We start from the raw sequence: 15,604 nt of genomic DNA, 5'->3' as shown, positions 1-15,604 counted from the left end.
CTTCGGCTGTTCGAATGAAAAAATCTCTGAAAACCTTAAAACTTGAATGTTTTTTTTTTTTTCATTGTTTTCAGAAGCAAAACAAAAATGGAAGCGAATTCCGCATTCCAAGCGTTCCTCCTTTGTGCGCATTTCACTCAATCGGTTTGTTTAGCACCGTTTGCACAAAACTGTGTACAGTCCCCTTTGCACAGAATCTGTGCTGCATGAGGAGAGGCCGATTTTGTGCGCGCTGCACTCATTTTTGAGCGGATGAAGTTTAGCGTGTATATGAACTGGCAAACGAATTTCGCAAATGTGTGGAAGTAGACTGTCGACTGCAGAGTCGGGCACCATGCCGATATGAAGCAGAAGCTGGAAATGGTGGAGTATATTAGACGATTGCTCTACTAGTCATTCAACCGATCCAGAACCACCACCATCGAAGATTATACGAAACGGACGGTAACCAAGAACGGCATCCGCGCCGAAGGGAGCATCTTCAACAATTCAGTTCATCTCAGCAAAGTAAGGCCATTCGATGACACAGAGAAATCAGATTTGATTGTTAGTTGCACTGGTCAGTATTTTATACAAAACCTCATTCAGATACAAAGACAATTTTCATTGAAAGAGTACTGTGCGTCGTTCAAAGAAAATTTCAGATAAATATTTATTTGAAGGTCAGTTAACATCAATTTTGACCAATATTTAACTTAGTTCGTAAGTGTGCAATGACATTTTTACTGCAGGTTCTTTATGATCTTCAAGCTTACGGCAATCGTTAATCTTCTTCTTGGCATTAACGTCCCCACTGGGACAGAGCCGGCTTCTCAGCTTAGTGTTCTTATGAGCACTTCCACAGTTATTAACTGAGAGCTTTCTTTGTCAAAGTTGCAATTTTCGCATTCGTATATCATGTGGCAAGTACGATGATACTCTATGCCTAGGGAAGTCAAAGAAATTTCCATTTCGAAAAGATCCTGGACCGACCGGGAATCGAACCCAGACACCTTCAGCATGGTTTTACTTTGTAGCCGCAAACTCTAACCACTCGGCTAAGGAAGACCCAATCGTTCATATCCTTTCCGATTCCAATATTTATTCCGGTTATTTATATTATACGTCTATTATGAAAATCTTTCACAATGGTTATCATCCTATATGGCAAACGTCGGTTATGTAAAGATCAATCATGGCAATCGTCTGCACGGCCACAACTCTTATAGCGAACCTCTTTATGCGTATTGCAATGAGCCCAACAAAGATTCTCCATCACAAGGAACAATCGACTACTCTCTTACATACATCCTATTTAAACGAGACGTGGCACAGGTGATATTAGCAACAGAGATGGGATCATAAGCCGATTCTTAATCTCATTATCTTCTGGATGTTTTACACTATAGTTGGCCCTTCTAAGGAAACTACTCAGAACCAAGTCTTGTTATTACTACTTCAGCCCCATCTTTCACTGATACTTAATCAGTAAAGCTGATTGCATGCGCCAATGAAAGGGAACATTTCCTCCCTTGATTACGGTAAACCCCTATGGAATCAACGATGATATATTCTGGAAAGTAAACCAGTGATCCCCAAGGAAATGTATTTGTGATCTATCTTTCCAATTCCGTTTTTGTAATTTTGTTTCCAAGTTTGAAAAAAATATTCCTTTTGTAAACCTTGTTGAAGTTATTGAATTAACCGAAACTGAATTAAATAAATGAAGGGCCATCCTTAGCCTTGAAACGACATCTAGAGTTAAAGCGAAGCTATGTTTTTATAACGATAAAAATAGCGTACTGTTTTTCAAAACAAAATAAAATAATATATTAATTTTTAAATAATCTTCATTAAGATACATAGTCTAAAAATGTTGTTCTTCGTAATTTTTATGTCACACAAGTTGGAATCGAGAGCCACTGCATTAACTTATATGCATAAATGTAAATGGTAGTTGATTGCAGCTCAATTTTAACGGCCCCAATATAATTTATACCGCGGGAGTAGTGATGATTCTCTAGTTTGAGACCAGTAGAACAAGCTCAGATAAATTTATTTGCAAAATTGTTCATTTGAATACGATTTATTCGTGCTGTTAGGAATTTGAATCAAGGTGTTCGGAATATTAGACAGAATGAACACAGTGTTCGGCATTTGAGACACAATGTTGTTCCATACTTTTATGTAAAAACAATACTAAACAAGCTAAAATTAATTATTTTATCGACACACACAACAGCTAATAGTTAGACTTTGTGAGTAAATTGAAATTTTCACAAATATTTGCTAATTTATGCCTATCAGATGCATTTGAAATCACTGTTGGCCTTAAGTGTTCGGAATACGAGTCAAAACGGTATATTAATGTTTTAATATTCAAGTTATTGAACATACCGATTTGTTTAACAATTTTGAGTTGAAAAAAAAAAATAGTGCTGTCAAACAGCAACAATTATACGGAAATGGGGATTTCTTCCAAAATTATGAATTCAGTCCGACACGTAGAGTCTTTGGGATACTGAGAGTTATAATTTTCCTGCGAATTCATTCACAATAAGCTAGTATTAGATATACAATTTTGATTCATACTATAGATTTAAGTTTGCATGACTCTTAGATTTGAATTGTATATATATATATATATGTAGGTTTGTGTAATTCTCTTTCTTGAGTGCATTTAATTCTGTGCGATGTTTTAGTTATAGATGTGAGTTTACCTAACATTAAATTTATGATCATCTTGTACTCACGTTTAGTTTCCTTTAGTATGCCTGTGATTTCCTTAAGGTTGCAATGCGATAAACTAGAGCTGTAAACGTAGTTAATTAGCTTTACGAAGAAACTCTATTTGTTTAATTCCACTTACCAATCGTGATTGCTAATTATAATGGGATTTTTACGTAGGAGGTTAAGTGGGGTATCAAATTCACGATAATTCACTATAAGGATAGATCAAATGTAAGGCATGATTGCATGGCACAATAAATTATAGTTTTAACTTACGGTATAGGCAAAAATTAACTAATTATTAATTGTTTTATGTAGTATTTTAAGAGAAAATAGTTTGAGGAATCCAGAACACGTTTATCCAGTAGAATGACAATTCGTAGATGTTTTTCTCATACATACTCATCTGCATTGGCAGTTTGCTCACGATGTCATCTCCCGTTCTCTCAGTGTGACCAATTTGCTAGAGGGCTCGCTCTGGACAGTAGAGATGCGTGCTACCTGAATAGGGTAAGCAACAATTGATGAAGTGCTTTCTCAAGAGACTTAGGCTCTATTTTAATGCAAGTCTTAAAAAATCCCTATTTTCAATGGAAGACCTTAGAGACCGGTCTCTATATTAATCAAAATGGGTTCTGAAGTTTTTTCCTTATTGTGAATGCACTGTAATCTTGATGCATAACACTACAGGCTCCAGAGAAAAATTCATGGGCTTTAGTGCAGCTATTCAGCAGGTTCTTCAAGTATTTCGTCTCACATGTCTCGAGGAAAAACTTCAGTAAATCTTCTAATGATTTGTCTAGAGGTTTCATCTGCAATACTTTCGGAGTAAAACAGGGATTTCTCTACATTATTTTCTAGAGATTGCTTCATCAATTCACTCAGGGATTCTTCAAGAAATTTTTCAAAGGATGCTTAGGGGATTTTCGCCAGGAAATCCTCTAGCACTGCAACGATACTACCCCGAGTAATTTCTTCAGTAATTATCCCTATTCGCCAATTATTTTCCAAAGAACTTACTAGGTGTTTTCTGTTGGAATCTCCCGACGGAACAAGCTATGCGGCGGACCGAATCGAATACCGGGAAGACTGGGAAACGTCGGATGTAAATAATAGAACCGGGACACTTTACATGAACGTGTTGTATTTAGCACTGACTGTCATAGAATATAAAAGTATTGTATTTATTGTCTCTCGTGCTCACAAGTGTGAGATCGATCTTCAATGATCGAGAAGTTGACACAGAGGCGGCGGGTGAAAATATCGCCCCCACCAACACTCCTCCTCGATGTTTTCATCCTCTAGCAGGAAATGTCGCTCGATTCATCAAATGCATGGTATCCGAAAACACACATTTATTTCGAACGCACCAGCCCTTGTGCCAGCGCAGCTGCTCCAAGGTCCTGGTCGAATCGAACTCGTTTTGCTTCGTCAAACATCGCATATCAGTCAGTAGCTTCAGGTCATCATCCAAACGATCGTATTGATTTCCGTTGGACAGCTCCTCCTGAATGTATTGCTCAGCCAGCTGGTCGTAAACGCACTTCATTCGTACCGTTGAATTCGAGTGGGCTTCAATTCCAGTTTCACAAGATCGTCCAAGCAAAACTAATCGGCAGCTCTGCTGTCGTCGAGAACTGTTCCTTGCGTTAGCCATCTCTTCCGTTTTCAACTCATACAAGTCGTCATTGAGTTCACCAACAGCCACTAACTTTCCTGATAAACCGATGATATCACACCTTTTAGCGCCAAACTGTACTCTGAAACCTTTTCGTGTTAATTTCCGAACGGATAGTAATCCACTGCACAACTCGGGTACATACATAACTTCCTTGATCAAAATCTCTTTCAGTTTTCCATCGCTGCCTAGACACTTCACCAATCCCTCTCCAATTCCTGCTGATTTCGAACGAGATCCGTCGGCCAGTATCACATCAACGGTAACAGTTTCATCCAACTTCTTAAAAAATCTTCTGTCATTGGTCATATGGTTTGAGCATCCGCTATCCACAAACCAACACCCCTTGCACTGACGACTTCCAACTGTAAAGCAGATTGGGTTTTCCGCCTCAGCAGCCTGCTTGGCTGTAGCAGTACGTTCTTCGTCTTCCTTTCCACATTGCTCCCTTTTAAACAGCCGGCAGTTCCTTTTGAAATGGCCCGGCTTACTACAATAGTAGCAAACTTTCTGCTCCTGTCGCTTAGTATACAGCTTCAGGGCCTTCTCATCTGATTCGCCTGGATTCCCCAATCGTTCCGATCGCCGCTGCCATTCGTCCATCAGCTTCTGCTTCACCAGCTCGATGGTCAGATCTTCATCTTTTCGACTTTCTAGAGCAGTTACCAATCCGTCGTAGGAATCCGGGACGCTCCGAAGCATCATTGCAATCCTGAGTGACGTATCCAACTGCTGACCCGCGCAATGCAAGCGATCGAAGAGCTCTTCTAGCTCGAAAAAATGCTTCTCCATTTCTTGTCCCTCGGTCATGTTCATGTTGCAAATTCTCTTGAGGAGCGACACCCGAGAAGTCATCGTCACCTTCTCATGAAACGACTTCAATTTCATCCATGCGTCCTTAGCCGTCGTTACGTCCTTCACCAGATGCATCTGATTATCCGACAAAAACAGCACGATTGTTGCCAGTGCCTTCTGATTCCCTTTCTTCCAACTGGAGGTAGCCGGGTCCGGTCTTGGTTCTTCGATCGCAAACCACCAATCATCTCGCATCAATAACATCTGCATCCTCACCTTCCAGGTTGAATAATTACTGTTGTTTAACAGGGGAATCGAAACTTTCTCCGTCATTTTCTGTTTTTGTTTTCGTTACAACCAAACCGACTTTTTCTTGACGCACTGTGAGTTACCAACTATCTCACTCAACTCGAACCGACAGTGAGGAACCGGAGCAACAACACTATTCCTCTCACTTCATTCGGGATACAAGTCACTTCTCATCAAATGTTTCAGCTTTCAGCCAGCCAACTCTCTCGCTCTTACTCCGGACAAGAACTACGCCAAATCAGAGCGCCGTACGAGCACCACACAGCCTACTGCTACAGCTTTCAAGACAGCTAACTCTTCCGAAATCGAATGTCCACAACTTTCGTTTCCACGGGGAACCACACTCGCGCAACTGGGCCCATAACCTGTTGGAATCTCCCGACGGAACAAGCTATGCGGCGGACCGAATCGAATACCGGGAAGACTGGGAAACGTCGGATGTAAATAATAGAACCGGGACACTTTACATGAACGTGTTGTATTTAGCACTGACTGTCATAGAATATAAAAGTATTGTATTTATTGTCTCTCGTGCTCACAAGTGTGAGATCGATCTTCAATGATCGAGAAGTTGACACAGAGGCGGCGGGTGAAAATATCGCCCCCACCAACATTTTCCAGATATTTTCACTTATCCTTTAAACGAATTCTCTTACCAAGAATTTTTGAAGATGTTCTAAACGTAAATCTTGGAAGATATACTAAGAAAATCGAGAGAAGAATCAACAGAAAATCCTGGAGGACTTAGGACTTCTTTGAGAAATACCTAAAAGAGTCTTTGGAGAAATTCCTGATGAATATCTTAAGTTATTTCTGTGGTTATCCTTGGAAAATCCAGATTATATTCTTAATATGGTCGGTGTTCAAACAGACTGAACCAAGTGCTTTTCAATGGTCAATGGAAAACATACCCCTGGCATGCAAAATATCAACATATTTTTATTATTCGTTGTGGTAATGGAACTTATCTATTTTTATTATACGTCTGTATCAAAATACCTTTGGAAAAATCAGAATTGATTGAGTTACTAACATATCTTTATGACACGAAAATATCATCTGATCCGGTCTGTCTGAACACCGACCATATATCCAATACAAAACTCTTAGAGGAATTCCCCTACAAGTAATGACTTAATGAACTCTTGCAGAAATCTTCGGAATAGTCCCTGAATCTTTGGGAAAATACAAACATTTCTCAATAAATTCTTAGAGAAAATCACGAAAAAAACAAACAGAGTATTACAAATTTTACGAGGAATAATGATTCTTTGATGAAGAATAAAGTACTTATCTTCTGGTTCCTATAAAATTACGATTTGATTTTCTGTTTGGTCCATTTTTGGTTTATTCTTGGTTCCTGTCTGGTCTCTTTTTGGTCTGTTTTTTTAAGCTAGAAGTCTTGAAAGTTCCTATATTCAAAGCACTTAAACACTACAAGGCCTTCAGTGTGATAGATAATGTAATTTTCAAAAAAAAAAAAATACTTAAACAACTAATTCATATTACTTGATCTGTAAATATAAATTGCATCCGAACCTAGTTTTAAACTTCGCTGAGAAGGCGTTCGTTACAGTTGGAAAGTCAAGTAAAAAATCATTAGGAATTTAAGCAGAATGATGGCACTCTTCGTGTTTATCAAAATCATTTTTGAATTGTTTCTCGTAAAGTCAACAAAATCCCATTCTGAATGTTCTTATATTTTGTTTTAAATATTTTATTTCAATTTATTTGCATAAATTTCGCCTAGTGTTTCGAAGATATTCAAAAAAATTGAAGCCTCCAAATCACATGATGCTATTTCATAAAGTACGCATTATTGCATTGGTTTCATTTATTCGTGAAAGTTCAACTACAAAAATGTTTGTCAAAATTTGTGGGGCGCGGGGGCCATGGCCTCCTCCTGTAAATACGGCCCTGCCGGTGGATGTCTATTAGTGCGGAAAGCGTCGTCGCCGCTTGCACAAAAGAAGGAAACCAGGGAAAATGGATTTGCAACCACATCATCAGACCATGATGCCATGCCATTACTGCCTGTCGTGTGGAATCGATTGGAAGTTGCGGCCGTATTTTCCGCAGTCATTGCTGCATCACAATTCTGCATCGGAAGTTTATGCCGGGGGAATCTGATTGGGATGGGAATTGATGGAATGTAATGGCGAAGGCTTATTTCAATAATGTAAAAGGATAACGCGCCGGATGAATGATTCGTTCGTCCAGAGACGGTAGAGCAAGGTACAATGTGTGTTAATATTAAGAATGTACATTGGGCCAGATAGCAAAATTTGGATGAAACAATTTTTTGACTTTCAGGATTATGTATTAAAACAAAAGTGCCTTTGGTACATGTGTCTTGTTTAATATCTTTGAACAATAAAAAGGGGTTTAACACAAAACGCAATTGCTTCCAAAACCAGGACTCTAGCGAAATATGAAATATTGACCATAAAAAACAAAGTCGTTCAAGTGTAGAACTAGCCCTCGTGCGTTAAAATACACTCAAATAAAGATTTAAAAAAAAAAAAAAAAAACAAAGTCGTTCAGATCTCCTTCTTCCTCTGAGACCGAACAAACTTAGGAAAAATAACAGTAATAATTTTTCGAAGGACATTCGACTCATTATCAAAATGTTGTTTTCCTCCTAATTTTTGCGATCTGGCCCAATGTGGAATGGCATTTCTAATCATTCAAAATTCGTGCCGACGAATCCAAACAAATTTCAATTTTGTTGAAATTTTCTCTAATCATACTCACCCTCAGGTGCACCAACGGATGGATGATCTGCAGCGTGACGTTGTCGATGTGATTCCCGGAAAGGTTTAAGGTGCGCAACTGTTTGAACGGCTCGAACAGTTTCAGCGGAAGTGGACCCATGTCGGCCACGGCCAGAGTCGATATGTTCGGGATTACCTATTCGGAACAAAACAGATTGGATTAGAAGAATTTGAGTGATAATGTAGTTTATTAGGGTGGTTCGAAATGCAAAGATGTTTCAACATTATTTCTACAATATCTTCCTTCCAATCCGAGCTCGGTCTTGCGATTCCGGTTGAGGAGTGACTTCCGGTTCGCAAGCGGCCCACAGTGCTTCGAACGTATGGCACTTGGGGACAAAAGTCAGAACTGGATGTTTCATGCGGTTTTGCCCTACGAAGTTAAGGAGGAACTCGTTATTCACAAAAAAAACTCATTATTGGCATGAATGACACATATTACGTCAGTAATAGCATAAGTGACTTATACGTCACGTATTACATTTGACACCATAGACACCACAGTGCTCGCTTTTGAATAAATGTTTAAAATAAAAACGCATGAAAAAGTACTTAGTCGTATGCATAAACGATGTATGTAGTATGCGTAACCATAAAAGTGTCTCAATAACCAAATTTTTATAAAAAATTAGCACCGATTATTCCAACGAATGAAATGAAACTAAATAAAAAAGGTCATATAAATTTTATTTTTATTAGCAATACAATTCATTAACCAGCAATTATTCATCCAAAAACAGATCAATCCAATCATTATCTTTTTTTTCTACAAAGAAAGTAGAAATGTCGTGGGTTTCTGTTTGATGGTTATTAGAAACAATTTGATACATAGGTTAGGAACGCGAGCTCTTTAGGTGTTGATAAGGTATATATAGGTTTTTCTTGAACATTCATTAAACGGTATGAGAGGCCTTCCCATGCCAGCCTTTGCAGCCGAACTGGAAACCTCTGCATCGTCAATTTTCTGAATGCGCTGAAGCTAAACTGGCTTTGCTAATCAGTCGGAATACCGTATGATCTTCCACATATAGTCCATTTTTGATGTATTTTGCAAACAATATAATTTACAAAACGTCTGGGAGAAAGAATTAGTGCCATAACAACTTGACATGAAATCTACAACATGATTTTTCTCGATTACGTGGATCGGCAGAATACCATTGCTTGAAACAATCTTTATTGATGTCTGTGGCAGCATAACCTAAAAATCATAAAATGACATACAATCGGCAAACATATGCAGCTGGAATCACTTTCAGAATTCAAAAAATACTTCAAATTTTATTTTAAAGTGGATTTCAGAAAGGTACTTTGAGGTACTTTTTGTATGGGCTAGAAGAAGATAGGAGTTTTAATTTTCTACTGTATAAAAGAGCCTATTCTTCAGAAGCATCTTTTTCTACAATTTTCAAAATATATCACAGAAAATTAGATGGAATGACTCCTTCATACTTGTTTCAACATGATCCATAACGATTTTCGCTTTGAAAATATAATTAGGATGGGAATAAAGCGAATTAAAAAGGGATTGGATTGATACAAAAACAATGAATAACATATAACGATGAAATAAGTTGTCAATACGTGGTGTTTTGGTTCGTTTTGATAAGCGCATGAACTTTCTAGTATCTGTACTGCCCATAACTGCATAACAGTCACATTCGACATTTTTGACAAATTGGAGTTAATACCATGGAGAGTCATCAAATGATAAATACTTTCGATCAACTTACTAAAATCTGTGAGATTGTTCTTGAAAATTCGAAAAAAATACCAAGTTGTTTTGTCACATTGGCAAATGTAACCGCATAACAGTCACATTGAGATTATACATGAGCCTCATAATGTAGTAGCAACGAAATTTCTATCAGACTTATTTTCTGACTATTCACCCAATATGCGAAATGAGTTGTACACAATTTCAGCCTCAAATAAGCTCTTTTGAATTCTTAATGATTTTTTGAAATTTTAGTTTCCTCCCATACTGCAGTGAAATGCAAACTTGGTATCCCATTTACTCAATGCCTACTTTTGTCGAATGTTACAAATATGCAGTTATGGGCAGTGTACTACACGCTCTAAACATATGTCAACATCATGGCCTACTTGATTATGTCGAATATGAAAGTTGATTTTTTGACTTTTGTCCAAGGGACGAAGCACTGTGCGGCCCAGCAACCCAAATCTGGATGGGGACGGACCTGGTGTAGTGGTTAGAACACTCGCCTCTCACGCCGAGGACCTGGGATCGAATCCCATCCCCGACATAGTCACTTATGACGTAAAAAGTTATAGTGACGACTTCCTTCGGAAGGGAAGTAAAGCCGTTGGTCCCGAGATGAACTAGCCCAGGGCTAAAAATCTCGTTAATAAAGTCAAACCAACCAACCAAATCTGGCTGTTCGTCGTGATGGATACTACTTGGCGTTGTTCCCGACAATAATGCTAGCCTACTCCGATGGAGGAATATCTCCCGAAAACGGTAACGTTACGCGTTGTTCCTACTCCGTTGTTGGCCGGTAGTTGATAGAATAACCCACGACGGTGGATCAATCCTCCTCCGACAAAGATTTACCCAGCTGCGGAAGATCTTTTGCCGGTGCTGTTTCGCGATCTACTCAGGTACTCCTCGGCGGAGGATCTCGAAGGATCGGTTAGTTCTGCAATTCCGGTTGAAGGGTGATTCCGGTTTGTAGGTGCCTCGACGATTTATTACCGATACAACGTAACGCTCGTTCTACTCGATCTAGTCCTCGACGGGAGATCTAGCCTGCTCCGATCGCACCAGATGGTCTCCTTTATGTTTTCTTTTCAACAGACTCACGGTGTACTATATTATTAATTTTTATGCCATGAAGAGACTGACTAGTCGAGTGCCGAGTTCGATCCGACGTTTCCGGTGGGAAGTTGGCTTCCAGTTCATCAGCAGAGATTGATATAGTGACCTCTTTAAGGTTTGTTTCAGAAATTCCTTCGATGATTTGTACTGGTATTTCTTCAAGAGATTGTACAGAGATTTCTAAAAAAAATCGTTTCTTTTCATTCGTTGGGAAATTTTTCTAGAATTTGCCCTAGAAGTTCCTCCCGGATTTCTGTTAGAGTTTCAGTCAGAGATTTTGTGATTTCTCTTGTTATTTTTCCAGTATCTTACAAAGTTTACCTGTGGGATATCTCTTCAATTCCTTCAGCAATACCGCTCAAGATTCCTCCAGGTGATTCATACAAAAATTCCACCAGGGATACTCAGAGATTTATTTTCCATTAATATTCCAGGAGCTCCGAAGGTATGCATAGTAGAATTACGACGTAACTTCTTAAGAAATTGCGGAAGAATACCTGGAGGAATTCTCAGATCAACTTTGGAGGATTTCCCGAAGTAACTCTGGAGTATTTCCCGAAGCAAGTCTAAAGAAATTATTAGAGAAACTCCTGGAAAAACGCCGAAAGAATTCCTGGAGGAGCTGCGAAGAAATTCCTAGAGGAACTACCGAGGAATTGCTGGAGCATTCACGAACAAATTACCGGTGGAGCTCCGGAGGATTTTCCGGAGGAATTCTGAAAGAATTACTAAAGATATCTGAGAAAATCCTAGAGGAACTCGGGAGGCGATCCTGTAGGAACTCTAAAGTAATTTCTTAAGGAACTCCGGAGAAATTCCTGGAGAAACTTTGGAGGGAATCTGAAGGAATTCCCAGTGGAGCTCCAAAGGAATTACCGAGGAATTGCTGGAGGAACTTCGAAGGAATTTATGAAAACATTTCGGAGCGATTCCCGGTGTCACTCTGAAGGAATTTCTGAGGAATCGCTGGAGGAACTTTGGAAGAATATATGGAGAAAAGGCATTCTTGGAGGCACTCCGTAGAAATTCCAGGAGGGTTCTGAAGAAGATTTGGAGGAAATCTTGGGAAATGCTTGAAGGAACTCTTGCAGATTTCTTGAAGGAACTGTGTGGGAATTCCCGTAGGAACACTGTAGAATTTTCCGGAAGAAATCTATGGCAATTCTCGCAGTAACAGAAGAATACAGAGTAGAATTCCGGAGGATTTCCTAGGAGTTACTGAAAGAACTCCAAAGAATTCTTGGCGAAACCAAAATGCCTGGAAGAACTATGCCGGAAACCCGTAATAATTTCCAGGGGAGCTCCAATTCCTGGAGGAACTCTGTAGAAATTCCATTAGGAACTCTGAAGATATTCTTGGAGGACCTCTAAAGGAATTCCTGAAGAAACTCCGAAGGACTTTTTTGAGAAGCTGTGAAATCTTTTCTACAAAAACTCCATAGAATTTCCTTAAAAACTATGGAGGGAACCTCAAAAGAACTCTGGAGAAATTTTTGAAGGATCTCCAAAAAAAAATCCAAGAGGAATTTCGAACAACTTCTGGAGAAAATCCGAAAGAATTCCTGGAGGATCTATGGAGGAACTCCGAAGGAATTTCCGGTGGAGCTCCGAAGGAATTCCTGGCAAAAATTTCGAAAGAATTCCTGGAAGAATTTCTAGAGGAACTACTGTTGAAGTCCTGTAGAAACTTCGAAAAAAATCCTGGAGAAACACAAAAGGAATTTCTGAAGAAACTCCGGAGCAAGGAACTCTAAAGGAACTCTGAAGAAATTCTTGCATGAATGCCTGAAATAACTCTGACGGAATTCCCGCAGGAACTCTGAAAAAAATTCCTGGTGATACTCGTAAATAGTTTCTGAAGGAACTCTGAAGAAATTTCTGAAGGAACTGAGGAAGAATTGCTGGACGAAATGCGAAGGAATTCATGGGGAAATCCGAAAAAAGTCATGGAGGAACGCTGGAGAAATTCCTGGAAGAACTACGAAAAAAATCCAAAAGGAACTATTAAGGAAATCCAAAGGAAATGTCTGGAGGAATTCTGGATAAAATTCAAGAGAAACTCCAAAGGAATTCCTGGAGGAACTCTTGAGCCATTGATGGAGAAATTTCAGAGACGTTCCTGGAGAAACTTTGGATGCGTTTGAGGAGAAAAGCCAGAAGATTTTTGAATGAACTCCAGAGGCGTTTCTGGAGGAAATCCGGGGTAATTGCATGAAGAACTCCAGAGAAATTACTGGAAAACTATGGAGGAAATTCAAAAGAATTCCCAATGGGGCTTCGGATGAACTTTCCAGGATTTACTGGGCGAGATCTAGAGGAACTCCAGAGGATTATTCGGGAAAACAATCTGGAAGAATTCCCGGTGGAAATCCTGAGGAAGTTCCGAAAAATTTCTGAAGTTTTGAAGTAATTAAAAAAATACTGGAGGAGCTCCGGAGGAATTACACGAGAAACTACTGAGAAATTTCTTGAGAAATTTCCTGAGGTACTATGGAAGAATTCTTGGTGGAAATCTGAAGAATTTTTCGCAGTAACTCTAGAAAAAATCCTGATGGAACCCTGGAGGATTTTCGAGTAATTGCAAAAAAACTCTGAGAAATTCCGAAAAATATCCAGGAGGAACTATGCTGGAATTCCCGATGGAGCTCCAGAAACAAAAACCGTAGAATAAATCTTAAGCAATTCCGCGTGGAACGCCGAAGAAATTCCATGAAGGACTCCAAAGAAATTCCACGAGAAGTAATTACAAGAAAAACTCTGAGAAATTCCGAAAAATATCCAGGAGGAACTATGCTGGAATTCCCAGGGGAGCTCCAAAAACAAAAATCGTATAATAAATCTTAAGGAATTCCGCGAGGAACTCCGAAGAAATTCCATGAAGGACTCCAAAGAAATTCCATGAGAATCTCTGAAAAACTTCTTGAAGAAGTTGCAGGGACTTTGAAGGAATGGCTGGAGGAACTGCTGAATGCTTTTTAGAGAACCTTCGGAGAAATTCATGAAGAAACTATGGAGAAAGTCCCGGAGGAACTCTACGGAAAATCATGGTGAATCTCCAAAAAAAAATCTTGGAGGAGTTCCGAGGAATTTCTGGAGTAACTTTGAAAGAACTCCCTGTGCAGCTCCAAAGGAATTTCCAGCAAATTTTTTCAAAGAACTCCAAAGGAATTCCTGGAGAAACTCTGAAGAAATTCATGGAGGAATGCCCGAGGTAAATGTGAAGAAATTCCCGAAGAAACTCTGGAAGAATTCTTTAAAAAAAATCCCGGAGGAGTTTCTGAAGGAAATTCCATGAGAATCTCTGAAAAACTTCTTGAAGAAGTTGCAGGGACTTTGAAGGAATGGCTGGAGGAACTGCTGAATGCTTTTTAGAGAAACTTCGGAGAAATTCATGAAGAAACTATGGAGGAAGTCCCGGAGGAACTCTACGGAAAATCATGGTGGATCTCCAACAAAAATCTTGGAGGAGTTCTGAGGAATTTCTGGAGGAATTTTGAAAGAACTCCCTGTGCAGCTCCAAAGGAATTTCCAGCATTTTTTTTCAAAAAACTGCAAAGGAATTCCTGGAGAAACTCTGAAGAAATTCATGGAAGAATGCCCGAGGCAAATGTGAAGAAATTCCCGAAGAAACTCTGGAAGAATTCTTTAAAAAAAAATCCCGGAGGAGTTTCTGAAGGAAATTCCACGAGAATCTCTGAAAAACTTCTTGAAGAAGTTGCAGGGACTTTGAAGGTTGAGTTTCTGAAGGAAATCCTTGGATCCTTGGCGTTCCTGGGAGAAATCGCAGTAGGAATTCCTGGAGCAAATTCAACGATAAATTTCTGGATGGCAATTCCAGGAGGAAAGCCCGAAAGATTTTCTGGACGAATCCCTTAAGGAAATCCTCGAATTCATGGGGGAAATCCCCGGAGGAATTCTTTATATACACGGAGGAATCCTGGTGGAAATCGTCGAATTCTCTGGAAAAAACTTGTAGTATTTCCTAATGAATTCCCCGAAAGATTTTCTGGACGAAATCCCCGGAGTTCTTTTGGGATATACCTGGAGGAATCCCAGGAGGAAATACTCTGATGAATTCCTGCAGGAAATTCATAGAAGAATTTCTGAAGGAAATCTCCAGAGAAATTCCTTGTGCAAACCCCAAGAGAAATTCATGGAAAAAATCCCGGGATAAATTCTCTGAGATAATCTCCGAAAGAAATCCTGGAGAAAATTCGCAGAGGAATTTCTGGACGAAATCCCCAGAGAAATTCATGGACGAAATCTCCGTATGAATTTCTGGAGTAAAATCCCGAAGGAATTCCTGGAGAAAGTCCCCGCAGAAAGGAGGGATTCATGGGGAAATTTTTGCAGGAAAATTTGATGAATTCTTGCAGGAATTCCTAGTGAATTCCCAGCAGAGATAACCTCCAAGATTCCTCTGAAAAACTTGAACATTGGGAAAAGATGCACAGGTCTTCAAGAGAGATGTTGGTAATTCCTCCAAGAATTTGTTCAGAA

The 15,604-nt window shown here is 39.3% G+C and overlaps 1 protein-coding gene across 5 annotated transcripts in view; it reads right to left on the bottom strand.

Annotated features, from left to right (window-relative positions):
- The window catches only part of LOC5575298 (toll-like receptor Tollo), a 476,821-nt gene that overhangs the window by 37,701 nt on the left and 423,516 nt on the right, over positions 1-15,604 (bottom strand). For all 5 annotated transcript variants that reach the window (XM_021847153.1, XM_021847156.1, XM_021847157.1 and 2 more), the window contains one exon: positions 8,246-8,401. In XM_021847153.1, coding sequence (XP_021702845.1) covers positions 8,246-8,401 — 156 coding nt within the window. The remainder of the gene's footprint in view (positions 1-8,245; positions 8,402-15,604) is intronic.

Source organism: Aedes aegypti, chromosome 2 (assembly GCF_002204515.2).
Source record: "Aedes aegypti strain LVP_AGWG chromosome 2, AaegL5.0 Primary Assembly, whole genome shotgun sequence".
Taxonomy (NCBI): Eukaryota; Metazoa; Arthropoda; class Insecta; order Diptera; family Culicidae; genus Aedes; species Aedes aegypti.
The sequence above is the reverse complement of the archived record's forward strand: the minus strand, read 5'-3'. Positions and strand labels throughout refer to the sequence as shown.